General features: G+C 40.4%; 1 protein-coding gene across 1 annotated transcript in view; it reads left to right on the top strand.

The window, feature by feature from the left end:
• GPAT3 (glycerol-3-phosphate acyltransferase 3) overlaps window positions 1-27,569 on the top strand; it is a 546,683-nt gene that overhangs the window by 445,981 nt on the left and 73,133 nt on the right. The window contains exons 8-10 of the mRNA XM_086961865.1: window positions 6,275-6,330; window positions 10,150-10,235; window positions 17,374-17,502. Coding sequence (XP_086817991.1) covers window positions 6,275-6,330; window positions 10,150-10,235; window positions 17,374-17,502 — 271 coding nt within the window. The remainder of the gene's footprint in view (window positions 1-6,274; window positions 6,331-10,149; window positions 10,236-17,373; window positions 17,503-27,569) is intronic.

The raw sequence follows: 27,569 nt of genomic DNA, 5'->3' as shown, positions 1-27,569 counted from the left end.
CACCTGGAACTTGGAACCCTCGGTCTAGGGGATTCCGAGTATACCTGTGCGGCGGTTGGCGTGGGCTCTTGTGCTTGTTATCTTTCCTTAGTGAATAAACTACCTTTAAATATAATTTCCTACGTGTTCTACGTCCCTTCCTTACCTGGATTCTTCAGTAAGACATTTGTGAACTTTTCAATCAGGCAAGCGGTACCCTACCGGATTTCGTATGGAACTGTGTCCTAGCTGCGATGGGCTTTACTACAGATACCAGCATGCCTCGCTTAGCTGATGCCCATGTGGGCGGGACTATTATAATTGAATAAAGCTGATCCACTCAAACCCGCTGTCTGTGTTACATTGGAAAGAGCCAGTGATCAAGAGCTTACACGCTCAAGACGCTTTTGGCAGTCACGCATTGATGAGTGAAGGGCAGCTGAAAGGCTCTGCTGCCGCCTGCTGTGTGAGTTACTCCTACAAGTGCGATCTCCTCTACCAGGGCAACCTGTTTCTTTTATGTTTAGCGGCATGCCTAGCCGCTAGGAGGTCCTGCCGCGTCACTGCGGATCCCTGGAGTTCGGTACCTCCGAGCTCTGTTTGGATTGAAGGGGGCCTGACAGGCGGAAATATTGGCAGGACTGGGAGCTCTCCTTTGTTACTTCAAGCCCACTTGGGTAAGACATTTGTGAACTTTTCAATCAGGCAAGCGGTACCCAACCGGGTTTCGTATGGAACTGTGTCCTAGCTGCGATGGGCTTTACTACAGATACCAGCATGCCTCGCTTAGCTGACGCCCATGTGGGCGGGACTATTATAATTGAATAAAGCTGATCCACTCATACCCGCTGTCTGTGTTACATTGGAAAGAGCCAGTGATCAAGAGCTTACACGCTTGAAACGCGTTTGGCAGTCACGCATTGATGAGTGAAGGGCAGCTGAAGGGCTCTGCTGCCGCCTGCTGTGTGAGTTACCCCTACAAGTGCGATCTCCTCTACCAGGGCAAATATATCCACACTAATATTATAAAGAGAGAGCCAAACCTTTGAGGCGGGTAATCTCAGTAACCACAGCACCAATCACAACACCCAATACAACGTTGGAAAGGGCAGTTGCAGCAGAAGGACATAGGCTATGCAGACGGCCACCATATACATTTAAAAGGTAAAGGAACCGTGCCAGCAAAGTAGTCCCTTGTGGGCGTGTCTGCGTTCTGCTGTGGGCGTGTGCTGGGGGCGTGACAAACGCTGGGGGCATGTGTCCGCGCTGTGGGAGTGTGTCCGCCCTTCATGCCATGTGAAGCGCCAATTATGCAACTGCGCCGCATCAAGGGGCATGACAAACGCTGGGGGCATGTGCTACGTTACGCACTTCATGCCATCTGGGTCGTACATTAATCAGATCGTCTGCTGTGGCCGTGTGCTGGGGGCGTCACAAAGGCGTTCACCTCGAAGCGTGGTAAGTAACCATTCGCAAGTCTCCCTTGGGGGACTGCCCGTTGTCTCACACATACTGGGGTGCCGAATGCAGTGTGTGCCTTGGCCTGGGTGCATCTGAAAAGGCCGAACGCAGTGTGTGGCTTGGCCTGGGTGTATCTAAAATGCACTCGGGCCGAAGAGCGTCGGTGTGGGTAATAAAAAAATAAGAACAGCGGGAAACAATCATTCAAGACTCACACAATTCTAATTGTTAGACGGTCGCCGCTGGCCCTCAAGAGGGGGCACACGCGAGTGAGCGTGTCTGCGGGGACAATTACTGCAGCCTCTCATGCGCGCTGTTACTGAACTATCACATTAAACCAAATTACACGCACCTGCTAACATCAGCCAGGGCTGTAGCCGGGCTCAGGCGGCGGATCACTACACTAATTATATGCGCCTGCTAACATGAACCAGGGCTGCAGCTGAGCCTCAAGCGGGGGGACACGCGCCTGCTAACATCAACCAGGGCTGCAGCTGGGCCTCAAGCGGGGGAACACACGAATGACCGTATCTGAATACACACATTACACACATTCTATTTCATACCCGGACAACGTCGGGACGTGTTGCTATTATATATAAACACACACACATACACACACACACACTAGTAGGTAGTTATAGTTAGGATCGTTTTCCATAGGAAATCCGCAACATTCTATTGGGAATAGCTTTGGCGCCGATTGAGGGATCTGCCTGTAATTTTCCTTAAATTTGCCTCGCTGCGCTCCTTCCCTGAAAGTTTGGGGGGGATTCGTCAAGCGGGGGCCGAGATAAAAGGGGGGTCCCAAAACGTGTTTTCCCCATGTTAATTTCCATGTGGCGGTTGGACTCCCTTTTAGCCCGAACGGCTGAATGGATTTCCACAAAACTTGGCAAAATTGTAGGGACTGGTATCCCGTTGTGCCTTTGCTATGTCTCAAGATATGTGCTAAAGTGGATTTTGAGTAATTTAGGTTAAAAAAAAATATATATCTATAAGCGCGCCCCGGTACGCGCACCGGGGCGCGCTCCAGCGCGCTACGCGAGTTTGCGAGCGGAAAGCTGATTGGCTCTCGGGTGTCTGTCAACATTCCAAACAGTCCGGAGCGGCCGCCATCTTGTGTCTCGGTAGGATTGAGACACAAGAGGTGGCAAAAACAAAGGGGGAAATGACCAAAAGGGGGCAGGGTAGACCCCCCCCCCGACACCCTAGGTTCGATGTGGGGGCCATAAAAGGGCCCCGCGGGGCAAAAAATATATATATTTTTTTCGATTTGCGCGGGGGGAGCGCCGCGGAGCGTACCGGGGAGCGTACCATGGGGAAAATAGAAAGACATAGTTTTTTTAAAATGTAGCATTTTTTTATAAATTGGAGGTAGTTCTAAAAAGAACTGTTTTTTTTATTCTTTTTGTTTTATATTTTTTTATTGTTTTTTGGAACATTTTTTTACTTTTTTTGGCTTTTATGAACAATTTTATATTTTTTTGTAATTTTTATGGGGACAAACAAAAAACAGGGAATTGTAAACGGCTCAACTGGAGCAAAAAAAATCAGGAAAAAATTAAGGTTTATTTTTGCAGTTGTGGTTGATCAGTTTTATACTTTGCTCTCCATAGCAAATTGTAGTCCCGCAAAATTTACAAACCATTTTAAAATCTCCAAACTGGGGTTGGATATTTCGACCATCTCCCTTGTCTCTGGACCTGAAGGAGTGGGTTGTGTACTTTTGGAGGTGCTGCGAGAAGATTGGGGAGGGTTCCTTGTCAGTTCTCTGACCTCTTCCGCATAGGGTGCCTGCGTTGCATATGGTGAATCATAGTATTGTTGCCAAAAGAATACTTTTTGGCAGGGTTCCCCCTGGAAAGTACAGTGCCACAGATCAGACATGTCACTTTGGGAGCATTAACTTTCTTAAGTCCACTTGGGATTTTAAAAAACTCCCACACAATGTGCTCCTTTGGTTTATAGGGGGTATTATCTTCAGGCAGGAACTGCCTCTCCTCCTCCTTCTCCTCCTCCTCCTCCTCACCACCACTGTGGTGTTGTGGTGGTCCTTGTGGTGGTGGTTGAGATGCTCCTGCTGCTGCTGCTACTGTAGCCATTTCTCACAAACAGGTCTTCCTCAGTCAAAGTACAAAGTGAGAATGAGGAAAAGAGGTGGGGGCTTTCATCATTTGGAAAAAAAAACTGTTCTGAACCAATGAAAAGTGTTATTTTCAGGTCACATGACCCGACGCGCTTACGCTACGCGCCCGGGGGCGCTTACGTAGCGCGATCGTTTGCGCTCGGGTGCTTCCAGGTGCACCGTGCGTATCACACGGACGCGGCTACGCGATACGTCACGATGATGTTTTCGTTCGCGGCAATAGCGCTAATGGGACGCTCACCGGTACGCGCACCAGGGCGCGCCGCAAGACTGCTTACCGGTGCGCTCACCGGTACGCGCACCGGGAGCGCTCAAGGGCACAAAAATAAAAAAATGAACAATATACATAAAAAAATAGTATTACATAAATATACAATATAGGATTCATTATAAAAAATATTCTGTTTCATAGCTATAGAAATTTGCTATTAAAAAACCTTTGAAATTCAATGAAAAAAACATAGGTTTGAGGCCCTATATATAGTTAGGAATTAGCATTTACAAAACCTATGAAATTCACAGAAAAAAACATAGGTTTCACACCAGTTATAGTTAGGAATTAGCATTTAAAAAACCTATTAAATTCACTGAAAAAACCATAGGTTTGACACCAGTTATAGTTAGCTGGAAATTTTACTGACATAAAACCATTGAAATTCCCACGTTATAGTTAGTTGGACTAACTGCAATGCACTGCTGATGACGTCACATATTACATCACTCATGACATGGTCAGTGACATCACTCATGACATCACTGATGACCCCATCCTTGTGACAGAGTGACAGACCTCCTTTCAGTGTAATGTAACCCTTGAAACACATATTCAAAAATAGAAACTAAAATTTTCAAAAAAATGGAGATACCCATACCAGTTACAACAACCAATTCAGTAATTCCACCATCTATATACACATCCACTCATTCACCAACAGTTCTATATAGTCACTCACACATATTTATTTTTCAGAAAGACGCACATTCACTGGATGGTGTCATCAGTGATGTCATGAGTGATGTCACTGACCATGTCATGAGTGATATAATATGTGACGTCATCAGCAGTGCATTGCAGGCGCGCAAGTTATAGTGAGTCCAACTAACTATAATGTGGGAATTTCAATGGTTTTAAGTCAGTAAAATTTCCAGCTAACTATAACTGGTGTCAAACCTATGGTTTTTTCAGTGAATATATATATATATATATATATATATATATATATATATATATATATATATATATATATATATATATATATATATATATATATATATATATATATATATATATATATATATATATATGTATATAGTGTTTTAGTCAGTTGTTTGTGCATTCTTTTTTATTTAAAGCATTTTTTTAATTTAATATATAGAAAGCAATAAAATAAAGTGTACAGGAGGATGAAAACCATATGAACAAAAAACGATGTTTCAAATAGTATTTTTGAAGCATGTAGGTTTCTGAATAAACACATGTAACAAGTTGCATCAGATGTCTGGAAGGTTGCAGGGACTAGGAAGCCGCATACTACAATCTGGTTTGGTACTGTCCTAGAGTAGCAGTGTAATGGCGGGAGGTGGTGGATCTATAGTCGACACATCTGTCGCTCATGGTGCAATTGGTGCCACGTTCATGTCTACTGTGCTAAAACCAAAATATAAAATGAAGCAAAAGTTTATGCAGTTTAAAGTCTTGCTAGCAAAAAGATATATAGCCATATGCTGGCTGAGGACAAGAACTTCAGGGAGACCGCAATGGATCTAGGATATATCAGTGTGGATGACTGCAGAGGAAATAAAAGTGAATCTAACCAGAACTGACAAAAACTACAAGAAGACCTGGATCTATTGAAAGCGCTGTCATGTGCATTGATCTACACCCCACCCCCCATGCTTCCTGGACGAAAGACCCCCTTGAAGGCTGGAAATGCACACCGCTCTACTACAACATTACAATTTGAATCATTGTGGACAAACATTTGTCCATGATTGTGTGTAATTTAATTGCCCAATAATCACATTGTGCAAATGTTTCAATTACTTTATGTACCCTGTCGCCCAAATACATCTGTGTACTGAATATGTGCTTTTTGACAGAAACCGAAACCCAAGCGGTCTAATTTTCACATGTATGCATTTTTAATCTCCACAAGCACGTAGTGGCACATTTCCCAGCATGGAAACATTGGTTAAAAGGGGTTGCACTAATGTGGAGGATGTTTCCAAATATTAATGATGGCTGATAGCCAGATGTTTCACAGTCTGTCAATTTCTGTTAGATTTCGAGAACATTTTGAGAAACATGAAAAAATATTTTGGCGTAGATAAAAGTATTTTTGGTATGTGTTTTCTGTTTTGAGACGAACCTGTGATAAAAGTTAGATGTTGTTACTAACCTGTTGCAACCTGTAGCTTTTACATTGAATTTACTTTTTTTAGTCTTGCTCTCTTTTGTGTTTTGTTCTCTTTTGTGTCTTTCAGTTGTAGCAATTGGGTAGCCTTGCAACTGAAGCAGCCCATACGTGCATTATTCTACTGCTAAAACCTCTTTATACCACCTAAATGGTGTATTTTTGATAAGACACGACTTGGAATTTGTTGCTTTGATTAAGAAGAATGCAGGAATTACTACCAGGACTTTTGAAACATCATAATTTTAATCATGCCTCTTTCTTCCAATAGGCTCCAAGAACATGTTGCAGATAAGGACAAACTGCCAATTTTAATTTTCCCAGAGGGTAAGAAGCAAATTCCTCTTTTGAGTTTCGCAAGTTATTAGCATGCTGCTGTTGTTGTAAGCATTGTTCTATCAGCCTTGCATTCAATTTGCTATATTTACTAATATCCAGCTAAGAATGCATATGATGAATTTTCGTAATGTTATTTTATGTTAGCGCTTGTAAAGCTCCTTCTACCTTTAGTATCGCACTACAGCATTTTCATAATCTGGGTGTACGCGGGTGTCAGGGCGTCTTTCTAAAGTGCTCTGTTTGAGGACGTCAAGGGTTTTTTAAAGCATATTGTATAGTGTATATTGCGTGGTAGAAGATGCTGTTTGGTGCCAAGTATTGTGGAGTGAGGTCTTGTTTATTATGTGCTGATTGTGTGAGGTACCACAATTAACTGAGATTATAGTCATACCTCAGTTTGGCTGAACGGGAAGGCAGGATTGGCAGCTGCAGTGCTAGTTGGTGGTGGGAGAAGCAGACGGGGCACAAGTTAAAAAAAAAAGAAGTGGGGGACGCTGATGTCACGACAGGAAGTGACGTCACGAAAGGTGGCTTGCACTCAGTTGCAGTTTAGTTATCGAGCTCCCGGTAAAATAAGTGGGGGACGCCGTCCACCCGCGTGGTACCCCGACTTCTCTGCTTCAGAATGATAGACAGTGTGTCAGAGGGAACACGGAGTCAGGGTGTGCTCGTCTAAAGTTAGACCTTGTTTTGAAATTCTCATTGCCTAGGTGCTCTATTTTATGTGGGCGCAGAGGTCTTGGGTTTCAAGCAGTGATGCTTCTAGAGATGCTGAAAGGCATGCTTGGTACACTAGTTTTCTGTACCTCAATCTAGGTTGTCTACCTGAACCTGCGTGCCCTTTTCCGGACGAGAGCTAAGGCTTGTGTTTGGACATAAAAGCAATAAATAAAGGAGGGTGCTCACCCATGCCCATTGCATTTTAGGATTTCAGGGTCTTGTGCTGCAATTTGATAGTGAGTGAGTTAATGAGTGCAGTGGCTCTATGCAGAAAAGTGCAGCAGTGATCCCTGATGACGGAATACATACAGCAATGCAATGAAGACGAGTGAACTGAAAAGATACTGAACTAAAACTGAATTTTTGTATAAAAACAATCACATTTTTTAAAAATAATTTTCAAATGCACATTGATAAAAACATATGTATAATTTGATAACTAATTACATAATAATCAAAAATACATAAAATACAATTTAAAAAGATGGTATAGTTGAGGTAGTGACAGTTTCTTCAACGCGTTTCGACACAGTGTCTTCGTCAGGAAAGTACCATCGTAATTTTAATCTACAATAAAATAAACAACAATATTTAAAAAAACAGAATTCCAAACTTTGTAACATTCAACATTTTTATATACATCGCTGTTACAGACATTGTCATTGTTCTAATTCATACAACATAGCCGTTTTTCTGTTTACATAGGGGAAAACTGTGGCAAAGGCTTGAAGATAAAAAAATCAAGAGATTAGAAACACAATAGGAAGGCCAAAAACTGAGAAGATAGACCCTGATTGATTATGGCAGTATCTGGCTAGTATTTGATGAATAAATAACCAGGTGGTCTATTATCTAGTGCCACACACACACTCACAGAGCCACACACACACTCAGTGCGGGTGGGGCGATAGGAGGGTTGTTAAGAAGTTGCACAGGTGGGAATGTTAGCAGCACACCTCTGTATTCTTGCTCACAATTCGTTCATCATCATGAGGGGATACTTTGTGACTTTCTTTAACCATCAGATCATGACGGAAGTGCCAATAAAATATTGAAATATTAGTTTGTGCTATATAAAAACACTTCTCACAAAACACACCAATGCAGGGCTTCTTACCCATGACAGTGGAAAAATTATGGATAGGTCACCAAAGAACACATTCCAAACCATTTTGCTGGCTCTGTACAACCCATCACAACCTACAAGATAGATAGTTCTTTACTAAACTGCAACTATTGTTATTGATAAAATAAAATTACTAACTAGCGCAGGCGGCCCTCTCAAACAGATCTAGTTCTCCTATTCCCAGGAATGGCTAAGGAGAGAGGTGTTGACACCTGCTTCAGGCCCTCATTGCTCCCTTTCACCAAAGAGAAACATTCTTCACCAGGGTAACCTAAAGGCCACCTCAGGAATCAGGTAAAGAGTTATTTGTGTGTACCAGCTCCATCAAAAGCAACAGTAATGCTACCATTCGTTTCACCTCACACGAGCCACATTAAGTAGCAGGAATGAAACCAACTGCCCCCTATCATTACTTGCAGCCACAACATCCATACCACCAAGATTGTCGCTATCTTCAATTCGCAGCATCACATGCACTAGAGCAAGCTCCACTGGCAACACAGCACTGTCACAAAAGCAACAATGACAATACCAAGAAACGCCATCACTATATGCCAGCTTTTGCAGTACCACTTCCTAATCACCACAAGTAGGAGTGCCACCATCAACACGGACACTGCAACCAGTTATAACATCCTCACTGCCAGCCCGAGTCATCAAAACAACTGCCACCAGCAACACAACTATGCTCATTCACCACCGCCAGTGATCCTAATAAATCACGGAGCACCTGCAGCAGCACAGTCTGAGCAATGGCCTCCAGCCTCCCCAAGCAGCAGTACCACCACTGTCAATATCGCCACTGCCTCCAAGACCAATCCAAAAGCACAGGGGTAACGCAAGTGGAGGCCGGGGGTTGGTTCTATGTTCGCCGCCCCGTTCTCAGACAAGCAGAGCACCTCTTACCTCCCACACTAGCCGCCCAACAGAGAAACAGCAACAGCGCTCCAGGAGCTGCCATATCCGAGAACAGTGAATGCTGTATCGGAGGTTCCTCTTCCCCCCTCTGATTACACTTCCTTCTTCTCGCTTTGTTCTCTGAGCGCCGGAGGTAAGGGCTGGGCACACACACTGCAGCGACCCTTTCACCGCTCCCAGTGCTACCCTACTCTTTCAGCCCCGCCTGTCATCATTCACCCGCCATATTCCCCCACCCTCAAAGGTTCAAGAGAAGCACCCTATGCACTGCACATGCTTAAAACCAGCGGCCATGTTAGGGCCAGGCAACGTGCCAAGAGCGCTTATTTTAAACAGCATTGGCTTTCATTCTGCTCGCCGTCGTTTATAATTTTGGCAAGTCGCTGTTGCTGTATAGGGATATGTCTAGCTCTAAAGCCTCTTGTTTTGTTCCAGCCACATCCACTGCATCCTGCTTTGAGCGACAGAAGCTAAAGTGGAAGGAGCGACCAGTCAGCCAATAACAAACAAGTTTTGAACGATCTTAGCTCATTTGTTGGTTGTTCATACAAAGTAGAAACAATTCTTCCAATTCTGTAGAAGTGCTACGGTCCTATCACTGGGTTTCAAAACAACGTCAGTAAAAACGAAAAGGGACTTAAGTCAATATCACAGTAGTGGGGTCTGTAAGCCCCGTCCTTTTCAGATTGGGGGGCGTGTTTTTTTTGATTGACTAAAGACGTCACCAAGAGAAAGAACATGAAAAAACACGCCCCTCAATCTGAAAAAGACAGGGCTTAAATGGAAAGATGCCCCTCTTCTCCAATGACTGGCCGCCGTTTAGGAAGCCAGCCAATGGAGAAGAGGGGCGGGTTCAAGCCCCCGACTAGAAAACATAAAATCTCGCCAGCGAGACTGCTCAAGCGCAGCCTACGCAGGCCGAGACCTAAAAACTGTGCTTCTTGTGTATAGCTGTTTGAAGGAAGGATCACAGCTGGACTTATTTAAATAAATGCATTCTCTTACATCAAACTTAACAAGTTACACTTTGGTTTTTTCGACAGGAACCTGCATTAACAACACGTCTGTGATGATGTTCAAGAAGGGGAGCTTTGAAATTGGAGGCATCATATATCCAGTGGCTATCAAAGTAATATGGTTAATCAATCAAGACATGCTTCTGAGTTTTGTTTTCCATAAATTATCAGGTTACAAACAGATTTTCATTACATTACAGACACACATTTACTACAGGATTTGTTTATTTGCTGTATAGTAAGTATCTATAATAGTTACACTGTTAACAATCATGTACTGCATTGGAAACATTTCTGTATATGATATGACATGAGATATGCATATATATTCATACACACACTCCCATAAGGGGTCAATAATCAAACATATTAAATGTTTGCCACAGGCAAAAGACAGCATTTCGTCTTTTTGCCAGTGCTGGCAAAAAACGCTTTCACAGCAGTGCTGCTCCTAGACCATTACTCTGTAACAATAACTGGGGTCAACCCTATAACCCTAAGAACCAGAGTAGTATAAACATATTAAAAAAAAGTTCACTCTGAAGTAGAAAAATAAGCAAAGTTTTACTAAATGCAAATAATTAAATGAGTAGGTGTGTACAACAAGGGGAGAGGTGTGGCACAGCGGCCAGAATGACTGACTGACTCCAGAGCGCAAGCTCATGGTTCGATCCCCAGCGTCAGTAGCAGTTCTGCTCAGAATCATGTGACTCTGGGCAATAGCTCTCTTAATCTCCCTGATGGCCCCCAGAACCTTGAGACCCTTAGAGGTGATTTGTTTGCCCTTAACAAATACTGGATTTATTTATTTAACAAAAGGTTGTCTAAATAAGTTTAGATTTATAAATCACAAGGAATTACAACAGCGCAGTGCAAAAAGTGTTAAGACGCAGTGAAGTATTAGTGAAATGTTGGTGCAATACAAAAATTAAAACATGAGATCAAAAGTAATAGGCTGCATTTAAAGAATAATACATTTAAAGATCTCTTAATCAACTGAAACCTTTCAATTATTAGAAATAGGTTTTAAACTAACTGGGACAGCCCATATTAGAATTCATTGATCAGAAAAAAGGGCTAAATGCAATCACACCAAGCTTGGCATGTAAAAATAACTTTACTCAAGGAAGTGACTTTGGTTAGATTGATATAATTGTAAATAAATTAGGTAGTTTCCTAGAATTTAGAGTTTAAAACCTGTTTTGGTTTTGTAAGAAAGAAGTTGCATTTTAAAGCTAGCTGGACGGTTAACTCACTAATTCTCTTTGTATGTGCAAATCCACTAAGAATTTGGAAATCCAATTAAATGTACACCGTTGGATGAGGGAGCCTTTTCTCTTATTGTGCATTGGGGATTCTCGAATTTGGATATGGATTCCTAAAACCACTTCCCTGTGATTGGCTGGCTGAAGTTAAAAAAAATTCAGTTGAAGCAACCATTATTTAGGACGGTGCCCCAAGCACTGTAGTTGACAAAGTGTAGAAAAATGGCTTAAGGAGGCAGTTAGAATCTCAGTTGACCTAAGGCCGATGTAGAGGCGTTGCCCAAAGGGACCACCACCTACTGGCCATAAAGTAAACATTTAAAAAATTCATTTTAATTGTCAGATTCGCAAATCCTGACTGGATTCACAAATCCTAGACCCTCCCCGAAGAGCTGTGAAGTCTGTTAGAAATGAGGAAAAAAGTATTAAGTATACTACTGTTGCACTTGGCCAACGGACAGCCATAGTTAATGTGCATTAGGAGAGCCCCAGTCAATGTATTTGTGGTCTACTAATTTCAAATCTAAGTTTCCTGCAGGCAGCTATGCAATCCTTGTTTGAGGATCCAAAGATAATTAAAAGAGACATTGTACTTGCCACCTCCCGGTAACATAAACCCTGATTCTTTATAAGCTACACCTATTGAAAGTGCTCAGATTTTAACCCTTCAATTATAAACTTTGAACATAATAATTTAAAGAATGAACTATTGGATTTATTAAAAGGTGTTTGTTAGGGGTCAAAAAAGATGATGGGAAGAGCATTGTATGAACAAAAAAAGTACTTAATATAAAAAAAAATTAAGGACACACAGGAGTGGACTTAATTGGACTCGGATGAATTATTCAAGCCTCTATTAGAAAATAAGAAAACATAACTAAGGAAAAAACTCAAATAAAAAAAAAAAAACAATTTGCACATAGCTTAGTTTTCAGACTCTGAGCCAAGTTTTTTTAAATGTTTAATCCAAAGCCAAAGTAAGTCAAACCTCTCGCTGATAATTGCAAAAATTACCTTGGGATCAACATCTTAACAGCTTGTTGATGATCCCATAGAAAATGGTGAGATCAGTATAATTTCACTTGTGATTTACTATTCGATTAGTAAAGGTGAATCTCTTCCGAGGAGTACTGATATGAACCATTCACCTACTTCAGAACTCTGAAAAAGTCATTGGCAGTGATTCTATGGCTAAACACTCTCCCCTAACCATATTAGGGATATACACAGGGTAATTGAGACAATTAACCAGGACCCAAAGAAATTGAAGCCCTTGATTTAGACATTTATATGAAACATACATACTGACTTATATAGTCTTTATCTTTAAAATTAAGAAAGTTTCACTCAGGCCTGGATAGTAAAGTCCAGCAAAGTCAAAACATCAAAGTCAAAACCTACTTAAAGAGATGCAAATTCGGCTGAATTACTCTGTCAGTGGGAGAATGATGACACCTTTCTTATCTTTATTTCTTGCATTCGGTTAAGGAGTAAGCATGACTATCTGAACAGAAATGTACTTTAAAAATAAAAGCAAACAATTTCTTTACTTAGCCAAAAAAAAAAAAATACTTTCGGCCAGATGTATAAAGCATTTTTCTGGTCACAAATGGCCCTGATTCGCAGACCGCTTTTTCTAATGTACAAAATGCAAAATTTGATTCTGCAACTTGTTATCAAATCGCGATTTGCACTGCGATTCGATATTTGGAAGGGGCTGGCTTTCGGTGTCCCTTCCAAATACTGAATCGGTATGGTATGTATTACTTTTTTGGGGCCAAATTCCTGTCTCAAAATAGTAATACTTAACCACCATTTTGAATGTGGTGGTAACCCATTCAAAATGTGTAGGGGGTTTCCTTGGGAGTCTTCCCTCTTTGAGAATGTTGAAAAAATATTTTTTAAGAGCAAGCAGTGTTCCCACAAACCATTGCCTCCTCTTAAAAATTAAACTTCAAAGTTAAATGTTTTTTTCTTTTTAAACTCTTCCAGTTTTTCTTTAAGTAAAAAGGCCAGCAATTTAAAAAAAAATGCTGTATTTAAAAGCAATCACAGACATGGTGGTCTGCTAACCTCAGCAGGCCACCATTCCTGTGAAGGTTGTAAGTCCTAATGGGTGGCAAACTGTGACCTACTTCACTAATATTCATGAGTTAGGTCAATTTGCGACCCACTAGGAATTGTTAATTAGAAGTTGTACGTTTTCTTAAACTTTGAATAGTGATTTACTAATTGCGATTCAGTAAGAAGTCCTACTTTTTGTACATTTGGCCTGTTGTATCTGTAGCTATTTTGGATCCTCTTATTAAGGGCTACAGTTATACACTTAATGAAAGTGAATAAACTAAAGTCCTGTAGTCTTCGTGCATTATGATACAGCAGGTACCAAGTTTCTCGACTGAGGTATTAAGGTAACAAGAAACAACCTTAGTTTTATTGATCCTAGGGAATGCTTTCACCCACCCCAAATAACGATTGTTACTTACAAGTGCTTACAAGTGTTGGTAAATGCCAGTGGCTCAGAATGCTTGGTAGATGACAAAATTAATCTTGCTGTCTATTGTATACCAGTTAAGAAGTGATGTTATCAATGTGGTGAAAGTTCAAAGTTAGGGTAAGGTTGTAAGCAGTCCAGTTGGTGTTAATCTGCAACTGTTTTGGTTTTGCCTAGACAGGAAGGACCTAGCCGAGGTGTGAGTAATCAAACTTCAGCTCAGGCTGACCGAATTAGGTGCCAATTAAATTTGACCCTGAATTGGGGCAGTATTTATTGTGCCCCATATAGTCTGCTAATTCTGGGATCAGATTTTAACATAACCTGTGTTAAATAGCAGACAATTACATTATCAGCTTGGAACACTGGTGTATAACATGCACATGGGTTTGTCCTGTTATTTACCGGGCATTTTTCCCACAGTAAATTTTGGCAGGCTTTACCTGCTGACATTTTCCGCAGGGAAAATATAAGGTGCATTGCTTATTCCACATGTCATAATTGTGAAATGTATGGTACAGCAGTTATCTCATATATCGTAAGTAGTCAGGCCACTGCAATAGGGGCCTGAGTACCAAAACAACAATACTACTGTCATGGAATGTACCTTGTCTAAAACGGATTTTACAAATTACGTAGATAATTGATTTGCTTCCTTCACATGATACAATTTGTTGTCAGGAAATTTGAGCCATGAAGAAAATGTACCTGAAAAGCATTAACTGATGGAAAGTTTTAGGCAGGAAATTTTGTAAGGTGGGTAGGTCTGCCGATTGTCTGACAATCTACATTAGTTTTAAATCATCATCAATTCAGTTTATATGGGATAAACAAATCAATAAAACTACAACTAAACAGTCAATACAATCCCAGCATATTCGTTTTCAATATGAAACTCATGTAAAAGCACACACAACCTAAGTCAAAATTCAACTTGTAGGCAGATTTTGTATGCCAAATGGTAAATGTAACAAGATGATGATAATCCCACATACTTTGTGATGCATCCTTTGCTTAATCGGCAACCAATGTAGGTATCCACAATTCTCAGAAGCATGGTATAACTTCTGGAGGACACCAGCGAAATGGCTCACCACCCTGTGAATTAAAAATGCTTTCTAAATTGTTTTGAAGGCAAGCCATGGGATATCATATTCCTATAGTTCAGGTAAGTCAAAATTAGCGGTACCACAACTCAAGGCTATGCAATTCTTTGGGAGGCAAAGGCAGAAGAAGAATTTTCCCAAGACTGATGTATTTGTTCATACTTTGAATCAACTCCTTACTGGTCTAATTTTGCCCCTCAGGCATAGTTAAAACTCAGTCGCCCAGTAATAGTTGAAACATAAATTGTGTTCCAAAAACCCCAAAAAGAGTTCCAGAAAAACTGTGGACACTGGGAGTTAAATGCATCATCTATCAACCAGTGCTTGATCGGGACACTCAAGTATATAAGAAACAGTTTGTCAGCTAAAAAGAAGTAATGTGATAAGAATGGGTAGACACTGAATATTCAGTAAGGAAAAGGATTTGAGGAAACTTTGGGAAGTGTTGGTAAATTAGAATGAAAAAATGGCAGTAACAATATAAGTAAGGTCAAGGTTACTGTTAGGATAGACCTTGTAAATCAGCTTTGTCAGACAGACTGCATTGGGTCAATTCGTAATCAAACGTACACAGGAAGGCTATGACAATGAGTGCAGTACTGGTATTAGATTGGCAAGGTTGAGGAGAGTAAAGAGCCACCAGTACTGTGGACTCAAATGATGTGCCAGTAAGCATGTATGTAAAAATAAAATACTGTATTTTATTTGGCTACTCAGCTCATGCTCCTTTTCCATCCGTTTTTGGGCTATACATGGCACCTGACTCCTGGCGAGGATCAATTATCCACCCCTTATGCTGAAAAGGTAACTTAGAGACTTTGACTAATTACATGTTCATTGAGTTGTTAGGCAGTGATGATGTACTACTCCCATTGACCGAAATAGATTGTGGAAAGGAGTAGGAGATGCTGGAAAATATTTTCCGCATCAATATGCAAGCTACTAAAGTTGCTTTAGGCAGGATTTTGTTTGTTTACCTGCTGTCTTCTGCACTGGACATGGTTTGCAGAGAGCAGCTGTGGGTGAAACTCAGAACTCTCACATGCTATTCAAGCCCTTTGTACAAAAATCCGTGTAAGGGTCAGAGTAGGTGATGGGTCAAAAGTGAAAAGAAAAATCTGAAAAAAGATGGTCCGTCCTACTCCCAGTCCTATTCACTTATATACAGCTGACCTTGGGACAGGCTTAAGGGAGGCTTGCTCGTTTACCTCTGTTTTTGACAAAATTGTGTTAAATTCCCTGTAGTGTTCTTATTATACAGTTATTATTGATCAGACAAAAGTTTATCAGTGATCTCTTATAGTTTTGTAAAAATACATTTATCAAAACCATCGGAGAGTAAATGTTTCAAACAAACATAATGATAAGCGGCAGGAAAACATTTACTTTACAGTGGATGTTTGAGGCTACAATATTAGATAACGTTTCTAACTACAATTTCTTCAGTTGTGGTTAAAACCAACTGAAAATCACAAAACTCACCTAAATACCCTTGATTCCAAGTCATCTGCCTTAGCATTTGCTTATAACAATTTGTAATTAAAATGTATTAGTCCCAGAGTTCTTCAATTTTTGCAAACTGTGAATGAATAATTTGGCCCAGTATCAATACATGTGCTAATAGCATTTGGGGAGACAGTTGGATTGGTAAATGGCTAGGAGTGTTACTGGAGTTCTATATTTTATTATGGTGTCAACTTTTTTGTGTGATATTATGGAGATCTGTTCAGTGCTTTGGGCATACACCTATTGTATTTGTTGTCGAGTACGTAGTTCAAAAAAGGAAGACATAACACATCTGATATAATGCTGCACTAAAATGTCATATGCCAGAAAAAGTGGCTGAAATCAATGTCTTTAAAATTGGAAATTTGGACTGTTGAGGCTGCTGATGATGCATGTTACCTGGGTGAGGATCTGTAGCCAGTTGGAGAGTGAAGTACATTTTTCATGAAATAGTCTGTAATATAGTAGAATGACTCATCACCAGAAATTCAATTTCTATTTTTTAAGATGGAATAATGTCACGTTGAAGACTTCGTTTTATTTTTATTGATATGTTTCTGAAGTTGCTCGATATTGCATCTTTTAGAAATATGTATGCAATTGGCAATTATTTATTTCTTTAAAATTGGTAATGGGAGGTCGCTCTTCATTCTATGCATTGTATGATTGTATTTAACCACACAATAAAAGATTTAATTCACTCCATGAAACAATTTTCCAGCTGTCTGAAACAATATCTTAACTCTGCCATGGATCATGTTTAAATCATTGAAGTAATTAATAGTAGTAATTTGTTGTAGAAATGCAGTGATTTGTTTTTTAATGTGATGCCCTTTTCAGCATGACTCTCACATCTCTTCTCTACTTTCCTTGTTTGCAGTATGATCCGCAGTTTGGGGACGCCTTCTGGAACAGCAGTAAATTCAGCATGGGTAAATACCTGTTGCGGATGATGACCAGCTGGGCCATCGTGTGTAATGTGTGGTACATGCCGCCGATGGTCAGACAGGTATTTCCTTTTCCTTTCTGAGTGATATTTATGTAGAGTTCTCAGTAGTTGTCTTTCCAAGTACTTCGTGTTTAGTGATGTTTTACAAGGTATAATCTAATAAAGATATATGGATAGTTCTGCTCAGCTGTCTGTGATATTCCATACATCCTGCTTACACACGCAGCACAATGAATGCACCCTTGTGAACACTGATTCTGATATTAAAACTAAATTTTTTGGCTTCATCAACATCCCAACATTGTGCTACTGTTTTAGCTCTTTCTTTGATCAATCTTCTCCCTCCCACTGGTGATCCCATATCCTCAACTTTAGAAAATATTTCGGCTGGCTTGTGCAAAGCTGTGAATACATAATATGTGAATGTGATGCATAGATTCTTCCATGTGTATATACTACTCTGCTAAAGGGGCAATTATAAGCGTATGATTTGAGCATGTGGCAATATAGTTTAAAATTATAGACTGGTTTTGACAAACTTAGATGATTAATATGTGTTTTATATATATCTTGTGAGTGTTTAAGTATTGAGAGGGCGCACTAGATGAGAGCATGGTCCAGAATGCTTTAGTTGAAAACAAAGCAATTATTTTATGGGTGAGAAGGGAATGCCACAGAAGCAACTAAAGCTCGCTAACATTCCAATATATGTTTACAAAAAGTTTTAGCAAATGTGTTCTGAGAAAATTGTTCTCCCACATCCTCCGATCACTTGGTAGCAAATTTCAAAGTATAGCCTCTGTGTATTAAAAGAAATCCCCCCTCAGGTGCTTAGTCTGTATCAAAGTATATCCGCACAGTTTAGCTTCTATGATCTGAGGCTTGATTTTAAGTGTTGTTGCTGTGGCATCGAGCTGCGTGTGCAGCAGAAGAAATCCCTCTGTCACACTGGTGGAGGAAGGTCTACCACAACTAAATATGTATGCCATGGTGAAGGGTTCACCCCTGAAGGCTCTTCCAAAACTCAAAAACATCCCAATGCAAAGTGCTCTTGGCTTTAAAGGGAGGTTTGTCTAAACGTAACACACATAGGCCAGTTGGCAGTTAACCAAAGGGGTAAGGGACTATAACACCTTCAGGAAAGCAGATAAAGTATCTGGGCCATATATTATATGGAACAAAATACTCCTGACCATATATGGAAAGGCTATTGCAAGTTACCTCCGAATTCTGTTACCTTATAAAGGCATTTGGCATGTGGCCTTGTGACCCAATATTGTGTCACAATTTCTTAGTGACTTCAATTCATATCCACATCATGTACATTTGAGGAGTTTGTAGCTTCACACGCTGAACTGTGAATGGCTTCATAGAACATAATAGTTGATTGTCTTTGTAATTCCAGAAATCAAGTATTTTTGTTTCGTGTTCTATGGAAGCCTTTCTTTTTTCCCTAAAATGCAGACTTATTTCACTAAGAATTCCCCTACAGGTCTCGCTTGTTTTAGGTGTATGTTCACTTTGTAGTAAAACTCCTGTATTGATTTACAATATGTTTAATTGCACAAACATAAAACATGTGTGAATTCTTATGTACATAGACGACATCCAGATACAAATATACACAGAGGCACACCATACAGCCTACCTTGCTGTCAGACAAAAAACATATGGGTACATGCAAGCGTAGATGAATGTTTAGTTTGAAGCATGGATGAATGTGTGGTTGTATACAAGGGTGATAAGATGATTTATGGCTGTGGATACCACGGTGAGTCGGGAGAAGGCTGGATACAGTTAGATAGTAGGATGGAATAAAGTATGGATGAATGTTTAATCGTGGGCTATTAGATATGTGTTTGGCTGAGTGTGGATGATGGATACATGGGCATATGTCAAAGGATGCAGGGGGTGGTTAAATGTATGTGCTGGTGGTTCATTGGATGGAAGGATAAAGAGATGGGTACATGGGTGAATAAGTGTAAGTAGAAGAGTGGATGGACTGATGACTGGGTGGATTCATGAGTGCAAAGGTGGGGGGGTGGAAGGGTTATGAATGTTGTTGCACAAAATAAATAATTTCCTTATTATAAAGATCTGCTAATGAGTAATGCATATTTTCTAAACAAGGAATCCAAATCTGCTCTGACACTAGGGGGGTCATTAGGATGGCGCATCCCATCGTGAAATGGGACCGCCCGCCATAAGGGTGGCGGTCCCGTGTGGGCCATTAGGATACGCCCACCACAGTGGCGTGTGCATCCTGCATTCCTGACATTGTGGCGGGCGGTGCACTCAGCACTGCGTGCCACAATAACAGGAAGGCATGTTGTTCACTTCCATGCAGAACATGATGGTGCCTGCCATGTTGTGCATGGAAATGGGGAGTGGAAGGGTGATGAATGTTGTTGCACAAAAGAAATAATTTCCTTATTATAAAGATCTGCTAATGAATAATGCATATTTTCTAAACAAGGAATCCAAATCTGCTCTGACACTAGGGGGTCATTAGGATGGCGGGCAGACTACGTCTGCCCGCCATCCCATCGTGAAATGGGACCACCCGCCAAAAGGGCGGCGGTCCCGTGGGGGCCATTAGGATACGCCCACCACAGTGGCATGTGCATCCTACATTCCTGACATTGTGGCGGGCGGTGCAATCAGCACTGCGTGCCACAATAACAGGAAGGCATGTTGTTCACTTCCATGCAGAACATGATGGTGCCTGCCATGTTGTGTATGAAAATGCAGGGGAGTACCATAGGTACCCCCACAGTGCACCCCCCACCCCCCAAAGTCCCTGGGGTCCTGCAACGGGCCCCCGCAAGCAATTCCCGCATGCCTTTCCGTGGCGGCAATGCTGCCACGTAAAGGCATGTTTCCGCACCCATAGTAATGTGGCTGGGGTGTCTAACAGATACCGTCCCCCATATTAAACTCTTTTCCGCCCGGTCGACTTATTGACTGGGTGGAAAAGCAGTGGACGGTCTTTCAGTCCGCCGCGGTCCCCCCGTCATAGTTATATGGCGGGAGGGAAATGGGTGGTCGGCGGGGAGGAATCTCAGGCGGAAAGCCACCCCCATGCGGGCGGTGGTGATCCACCCGAGATCCTAATGGGTCCCTTGGTTTGACAAATGCAAGCTTACCAGATGACTCTCTCAGCCCTCTCTGGACAACATTTGAAGCGTCGTTGCCTAAGGACAAATGCCCAGATTATCAGTCCAGCTCCGTGCCCTGGAACAGCTCCAGTAGTTTCCAGATTGTACTGGCAGATTTAAAAAAAACTGTTAAAAACTACATAAAGGGGAACGGTACACCACGAAATAGGGTTACAAATGATGATGGAAATCAAGTCCCCTAGCACACGCAGCCTTATATAAAGTGATCCCATCATTTCAGCGGTCTTCAGTGTTTCCGTTTATTCTTCTGGCAGAAGAATACACTGAAACACTGAAGAACACTTTATATTTGTGTATCCAAGACTGCGTATGCTAAGGGACTTTATTTCAGTCAATTTACCTTTATGTCAGGGATGCAGGGATGACATCCTTTCTCTTGTAGCACGGCACTGATATAACACACCATAATATTTTGTGTAGTGCTTCTCGAGCTCTGAATCATCTTAATCTCCCTATGTTCACCATACAAATGATGATGGCTGTGAAGTTCTATTCTTCAGATATCTAGTGATGCATTGTAAAATAACATCCTGCTGCATAAGACCTACTGAGACAAATGTGTCCAGTCTGCTCCAGAAGTAGCAGTCTGTGTTGTCCTGGACAGTGCCTAATCATCAACTAAGCCTGTAGGGCTGTAGTAGTGCACATTGAATAGTACCACATGCATAGTTTTTCAACTTTCAGGAATTCACAGAGAACCGCATTTCTAGTACTTCTCAACTCAAGCGCTGTTTTGGTCTCTGATATAGATCCATAGTACCCAGGCATTTAGTTCCTCTAGAGTCGCACCAAGTTCAGCAACTGCCTCTTCTTTACTCTCGTCAAATATAAATAAAAGAGGGTCTTGAGACAATTGGGAAGGTTTAGCTGGAATCTGGAAATTATGGGGATTTCTATGACTTGATGATCAAGGTTGAGTTATTTTGCATGTTTGAAGTCAAAAGTTTAGCTGAAGTTATAGTTGTTGGCAGGAGGTCCACTGTGGTTTTAAGTTTGGTTGACAACACTGTGGGGCATTCCTGGTATTTGTTAGAGGCGAACAGGAGACCTTCTTCTTGAGTGGGTTCAGCTCAAATTTCATATTTGCCGTCCAGTGTTTTATTTCTTGAAGGGAGGTGGTTAAAGCTTTTAGACTGTTTGGGTATTCAGGCTTAATATACAGCTTGATGCCTTCAGCATGTTGGAGAAAGGACATTCCCTGCTTTGTTAAACCCTCACCTAGCAGTTCCTGATCACGTTTTTTAAAAAACGGGGCATGGATGGAGCCTTGATAGGATCTGATCTAATATATCACTGTTCCGTCATTACCCATTCTGTTTCTGTTTTTAGGAGATTTTTATGGTCAGCTCTGTCAAAGACTGCTGGAAGGTCAAGGAGGGCCAGGAGAAAATAGTTTGGGTTGTTGCAAAGACAAAGTGTGTCAGCCACAATTTAAGGCTCTGGGTTTTGGTGTTCTTCTCCGAATGGAAACCAGGATTGAAAGCCTTCTAGGAGGTGATTGTACTACTGTACTTTTCTAGTTGTTTTGGCAACATACCTTTTCAGCTCTTCCCAGTCAGCATTAAGTTTCATTAGACAAGAATGAACATGGCTCTCTGCAGGGGTGATGGTGGTGGGGGGGGGGGGGGGGGACTTTGGGAGACAAATACGTCATTGGCAGGAGTTCGATTTGTTACCATAGCAGGAAGAGGATGTTGAAATACTTCTTGCTTACAAATGGATGGATGGTGTCTGATGAAACATTTGAAGGTTTAGTCTTAGTGATGACCTTATTTATTCTATTTCTAGTAATTTGGGTGAAAGCACTCACACCAAGTTACTGCAATTGTGTTCCCAACCGAGTGTGTACGTTTGGGTATGTCCTTCTAGGTTGCTATGATATTGTTGAAGTGGGTAGCTAAGTTGTTAAATTTAGATACATCGAGTGGAAGTGAGGCAGACTCTGTTGATTGGTGTCATATGTTCTGAAAGCTTCCGCTTGATCAGTTTTGGTGTCTGAAGTTTCAGCTTTTGGAAGATCAACTTTTCATGAAATACGGTTTGCTTATAAGCTTTTTTGACAACTTAGAGTTTAAGGAGTATAGGTGTTTCCTTTAACTCCTTTCATATGTTCAGGTAGTTTTCATATTGTGTGTACCTCACCATTGTACAACCGTGAGGTTTCTTTGTTCTTTTAAGTTTTGAGGTGATGATGACTAATTTGTAATGTTAGGGAGCTCATCACTATAAGGTTCTAATGGCTTTCAGGGTGCACAACTTAAGTTTGGTTGGGATTTTGAAAAGAATGAAGAACTAGTCTGTTCAATCCGGTTAAGGCAGATATTCATAGCTTGTGTTTCTTTACAAAAAACATGTACTGCCTATAGCACTTACTGTAGGTGGTTATAGTTCAATGTGTAGTAGGTTTAAAGGGGGTTGCATGGGTGTATTTGTCTTTTAGTGCAAGTTGAAAACTCCCAGGAATTTCTTTTTGCTACTAGATTGCTGGTGTAGGAATTTCATCCTCTTTCATTTAATTGCGTCTGTAATTTCCTCATTGAGGCTTGCAATGAATTTGTGTTTGAGGTGATGGCTGATCATTTAAAGGACTCCATTGATAAGGGCACACACACGCTGCTGAGTAACTATGCTAATAAATACATTTTGACAAGCTGATATACTTTGGTGAGGTGAAGCATATATCCTTGTGGTAGAATAAAAGCAAACAGTGGTATGGAGCATGCGAAGAACATGTTTTGTTTGGCTTCAGTAGTATCAAGGCCAATGTCTTGGATGTAGATAGTTATGAAAGTTGCATTAGAGACCACAGACCTTCAATTTAGCAGGATATTGTAGCATTCTCACATTACTGTTCTAATGGAATTATTATTATATGTTCTTGCTTCAACATTCTGTATGTGCCTCAAGTAGCAGTTATATCCAAGCAGTTATATCCAGACATCGCTTGAAGGTGGTTGTGTAAGCTGTCTCTGACCATTAAACTACTTTCAACCTACTCCTCTACTCGTTTGGCTTTCTACATAATTTGGCGACGATCTGGATACTTAGGAAGATTGGAAAAAGAATCCACAATTTTTTTAATTTTTTTCTTCGAGGAGTGAATTTGGGGAGACAGCATTCACCTTTCAAGAGAAAGAAAGATAGAAGAAGGTATTTATTTTATATTGCGTGACTCTATGATTGCACCAGCGGCTGTTTTTATATTTTAGTGCCCTGATTGCACCAGCGGAGCGAAATTTACCTTCTTTTCTTCACGTGTTTTCAGTATTTAATTATTTGAAGATGTAAAGAAGTTTCCGATGCATTGGGACTTTGAATGTATCCGATTTGACAGACTTTGAGGTTTCCTCCCTTTGTTCGCGTTATATTGTATGTTTATTCTATCTATTTCTTCAACGCATTTTTTAAAAAAGGGAAAAGGAAAACTTACTGAATCTGTTGCAACGCATCCCCTGTGTTCGGCGCTTTTGACATTCTTCTCCAGCACGTAAGGCAGTAGCGTCATCACGTATCGGCGCTTCACCACGCATTGGCGCGTCTGCGCTTCCTGGAACTGTGTGCGCAAAGTCTTCACGTTCATGACGTATCTGGCGGCCATTTTTAGTTTCCGAGACAAGCGTTTCCACAGCAACTAATAACATTTCCTTCGGCAATTGTAGAAAGTCTGTTTTTTCACCGTTAACTTCCACACAATATTTTTGGTGACTCGTAATTAACAAAGAATAATTTCTTGCAACTGACATCTATCAACACTCGACGCTATCTTCACCATAGACTTCGGTGACAACTTTTATTGTTTTAGATTATTATTTTAACCTGTATTTCACAGTTTCATTTACACGCTTTACTCTTGTCAATTACTCATGTTTTAACATTTCTCTAAACTTTGCTTTTAAGTGTTTTAAGGTTATAAGAATGCCAAATAACATTATTTCACCTGCACATTTTTTGCCAATAGCTGGCGATCCCAAGATGGAGTGGGATCTATGGTATCCTACGTTTTTAGCTTATGTAGATGTAGTTGAAGAAGATGGATGTTCGCCAAAAAGGAAACTAGCATTGTTAAAGAACTGTTTAGGTGGTGCAGGACTTAAAGAATTGGAAAATTTACCTCCTGTTGAAAACATAGGTGCTGGAGATTTGAATATTTTTGAAATTGTTGTAAAACAACTAACTATTAGATTTGGAAGAAAAATTAATACCATCGTGGAAAGATTTAAATTTTATTCCAGAGTGCAAAAAGAAGATGAGTCTATTGAAAATTACGTAGCTGCTCTGCGCACTTTAGCTGGTTCTTGTTCTTTTGAGACAATACATTTCGAACAAGTTTTAAGGGACCAGATTATGATGCGTACCAAAAGTAAAAAGATTCAAGAACGTCTTTGGATGGGTACTGAATCTTCTCTCAGTGCTGTGTTAAACATTGCCAAAGGCATTGAACAATCTGAATTGTTCGTAAGTGAGATTAGAGGTCAGGAAGTTAAAACTAAAGTAGTAATTCCTGAGGTTTCTTTAGTAAAGAATTTTTCCAATTATAAGAAATCTTCATCTTTCCCTGCTAAAAAAGAGACTTTTGGGAAAGAAAATAAAACTTTTGTTAAAAAATCCCAAATTATATGTTACAGATGTGGATCCAATGATCATGTAGGAAACTATAGGGGTTGTCCGGCATGGAACAAAATATGTATAAAATGTAAGAGGCCAGGTCATTTTAACTAAATGTGTAAGTCTTCACAGAGAGTAAATTTATTGTCATATGAAGAATGTGATGATCTTGAACAGCCTTCTGAAATCAATACCTTATTGTGTGTTGGAGATACTAAATGCAAGGGTTTTCCTAGTGATAATATTTTTATCAATGGAGAGGAAATATCAATGCTTATTGATTCTTGTGCCTGGTATGCCATTATAGGCAAAAATATTTTCAATAAATATTTGGTCACAACGAAATTATTACCACCTGATGTACATCCTGGTGGGTACTCAGGAAAGAAAATTGATCTTGAAGGATACATGTGGGCTGACATTAAATTCAAAGACAGAACAACTAGAGGGAAAGTGTATGTTGCCATTAAAGGTGCATCTATCTTGTGTTGGCCTCATCAAAACGATTTAGGCATTAAACTTGATCCTAATGCCTCCCCACCTGTATATGTAGTACCACCTGAAAATGATGTTATTGTTCAAATGAAGAACACATTTTCTTCTAGTTTCACTGATGATTTGGGAGTTTTTGTTAATTTTAAACACCGCATCATTCTTAAAGAATCAGCTATTCCCGTTCGACATAAGGTCAGAAATGTACCTTTGGCTTATCGTGATAAATTGAAAGTGATTTTGTCCGATCTGGTTGCCAAGAAAATAATTGAACCTGTTGAATCATCACCATGGGTTTCGCCAGTAGTTTTATCCCTTAAGAGCAATGGCGAACTTCGTCCATGTGTAGATCTTCGCAGTTTAAACAAGGAGATCTGGATTGATAGACATCCCTTACCCCATATTCATGAGCTTATTTCCACTCTTTCAGGTGCTTGCGTATTTTCAACACTTGATCTAGCTAGTGCCTATCATCAAGTAATTTTGCATGAGGATTCTAAATTTCTAACCACATTTATTACACCGGAAGGTATGTTCCAATATTGCCGAATGACTTTTGGTTTAGCCAGTGCGGCATCTGTATTTCAACGACTCATGAAAGCAGTGTTAGAGGGTTGTGAGGGGGCCATTGCCTTTCAGGATGACATCCTGATTTATGGGAAAGATTTTGAGGACCATGACAGGAATCTGGAAAAAGTTTTAAAATGTGTTCAGGAAAAGGGTTTGACACTAAAATTACCCAAATGCAAATTTAGACAAAGTAAAGTTGAATATCTTGGCCATGAAATTTCCTTTCAAGGTATTAAACCTAAACTTAATCACATTCAAAGCATATCAAAAGCACCCGCACCATCGAATAAGGAACAATTAGTGTCATTTTTGGGTCTCACTGAATTTTATAGTAAATTTGTTCAAGATTATGCTTCAAAAGTACATCCTCTGAGAATGTTGTTAAAAAGAGATGTTAAATTTGTATGGAATAATGATCAACAATCTGCATTTGACTTATTGAAACAGGAAGTCATCAATGCTCCTTTTTTGAGACCATTGGAGCTGGGTAAAGAATGCATAGTATGTGTTGATGCAAGCAATGTAGGTTTGGGTTCTGTGTTAATGCAGAAGGACAAAGGAGAAGAATATGTGGTTTCGTATGCTTCTAGGACCTTGCGGGGTGCTGAGCACAACTATCTCACCATTGAGAAAGAGTTATTGGCGTGCACTTGGGCTTCTGAACATTTCAGACAATTTCTGTGGGGAACAAGGTTTCGACTAAGGACTGACCGCAAACCTTTGATTAATATGTTGGCAGCTGGTGGTGGTGGTAGGACCTTAACTGCACGCTTAGCACGTTTAGCTGCAAAATTGCAGGAATTCTAATGCATAGTTGAGTACCTTCCTGGTCATTTAAATGTACATGCTGACTGCATGTCCAGGTTACCTTAAGTCAATTCTATTTGTATTGACAATGTAAGAAGTGATTCAGATGTTGTTTTTAACATCGATGATGTTAATGGTTGTAGTATTGCAGGTTTGTCTGAGGGTATTTCTGAAACCGATTGGAGAGTAGCAATGGGCAATGATACTAGTTTATCTTTTGTAGTAAGTTATTTACAACATGGTTGGCCCCAGGAAAGAAATTTTTCTGGTGATGTTCTATCTTTTTTTAAGGTAAAAGATGAACTTATGTTTGATCAGGGTTTCATAATTAGGTGTGACAAGATTGTTCCTCCATTTGCATTGAGAGAGAAAATTATTTCTATGGCTCATGAAGGCCATATGGGTATGTCTAGTACAAAGAGGCGTATTCGTGAGTTCTACTGGTGGCCTGGAATTGATAAAATGGTTGATAAA

The sequence above is a fragment of the Lissotriton vulgaris genome, chromosome 3_1, assembly GCF_964263255.1.
Source record: "Lissotriton vulgaris chromosome 3_1, aLisVul1.2, whole genome shotgun sequence".
Classification (NCBI taxonomy): Eukaryota; Metazoa; Chordata; class Amphibia; order Caudata; family Salamandridae; genus Lissotriton; species Lissotriton vulgaris.
This window is presented reverse-complemented; position numbering and strand designations above follow the sequence as displayed.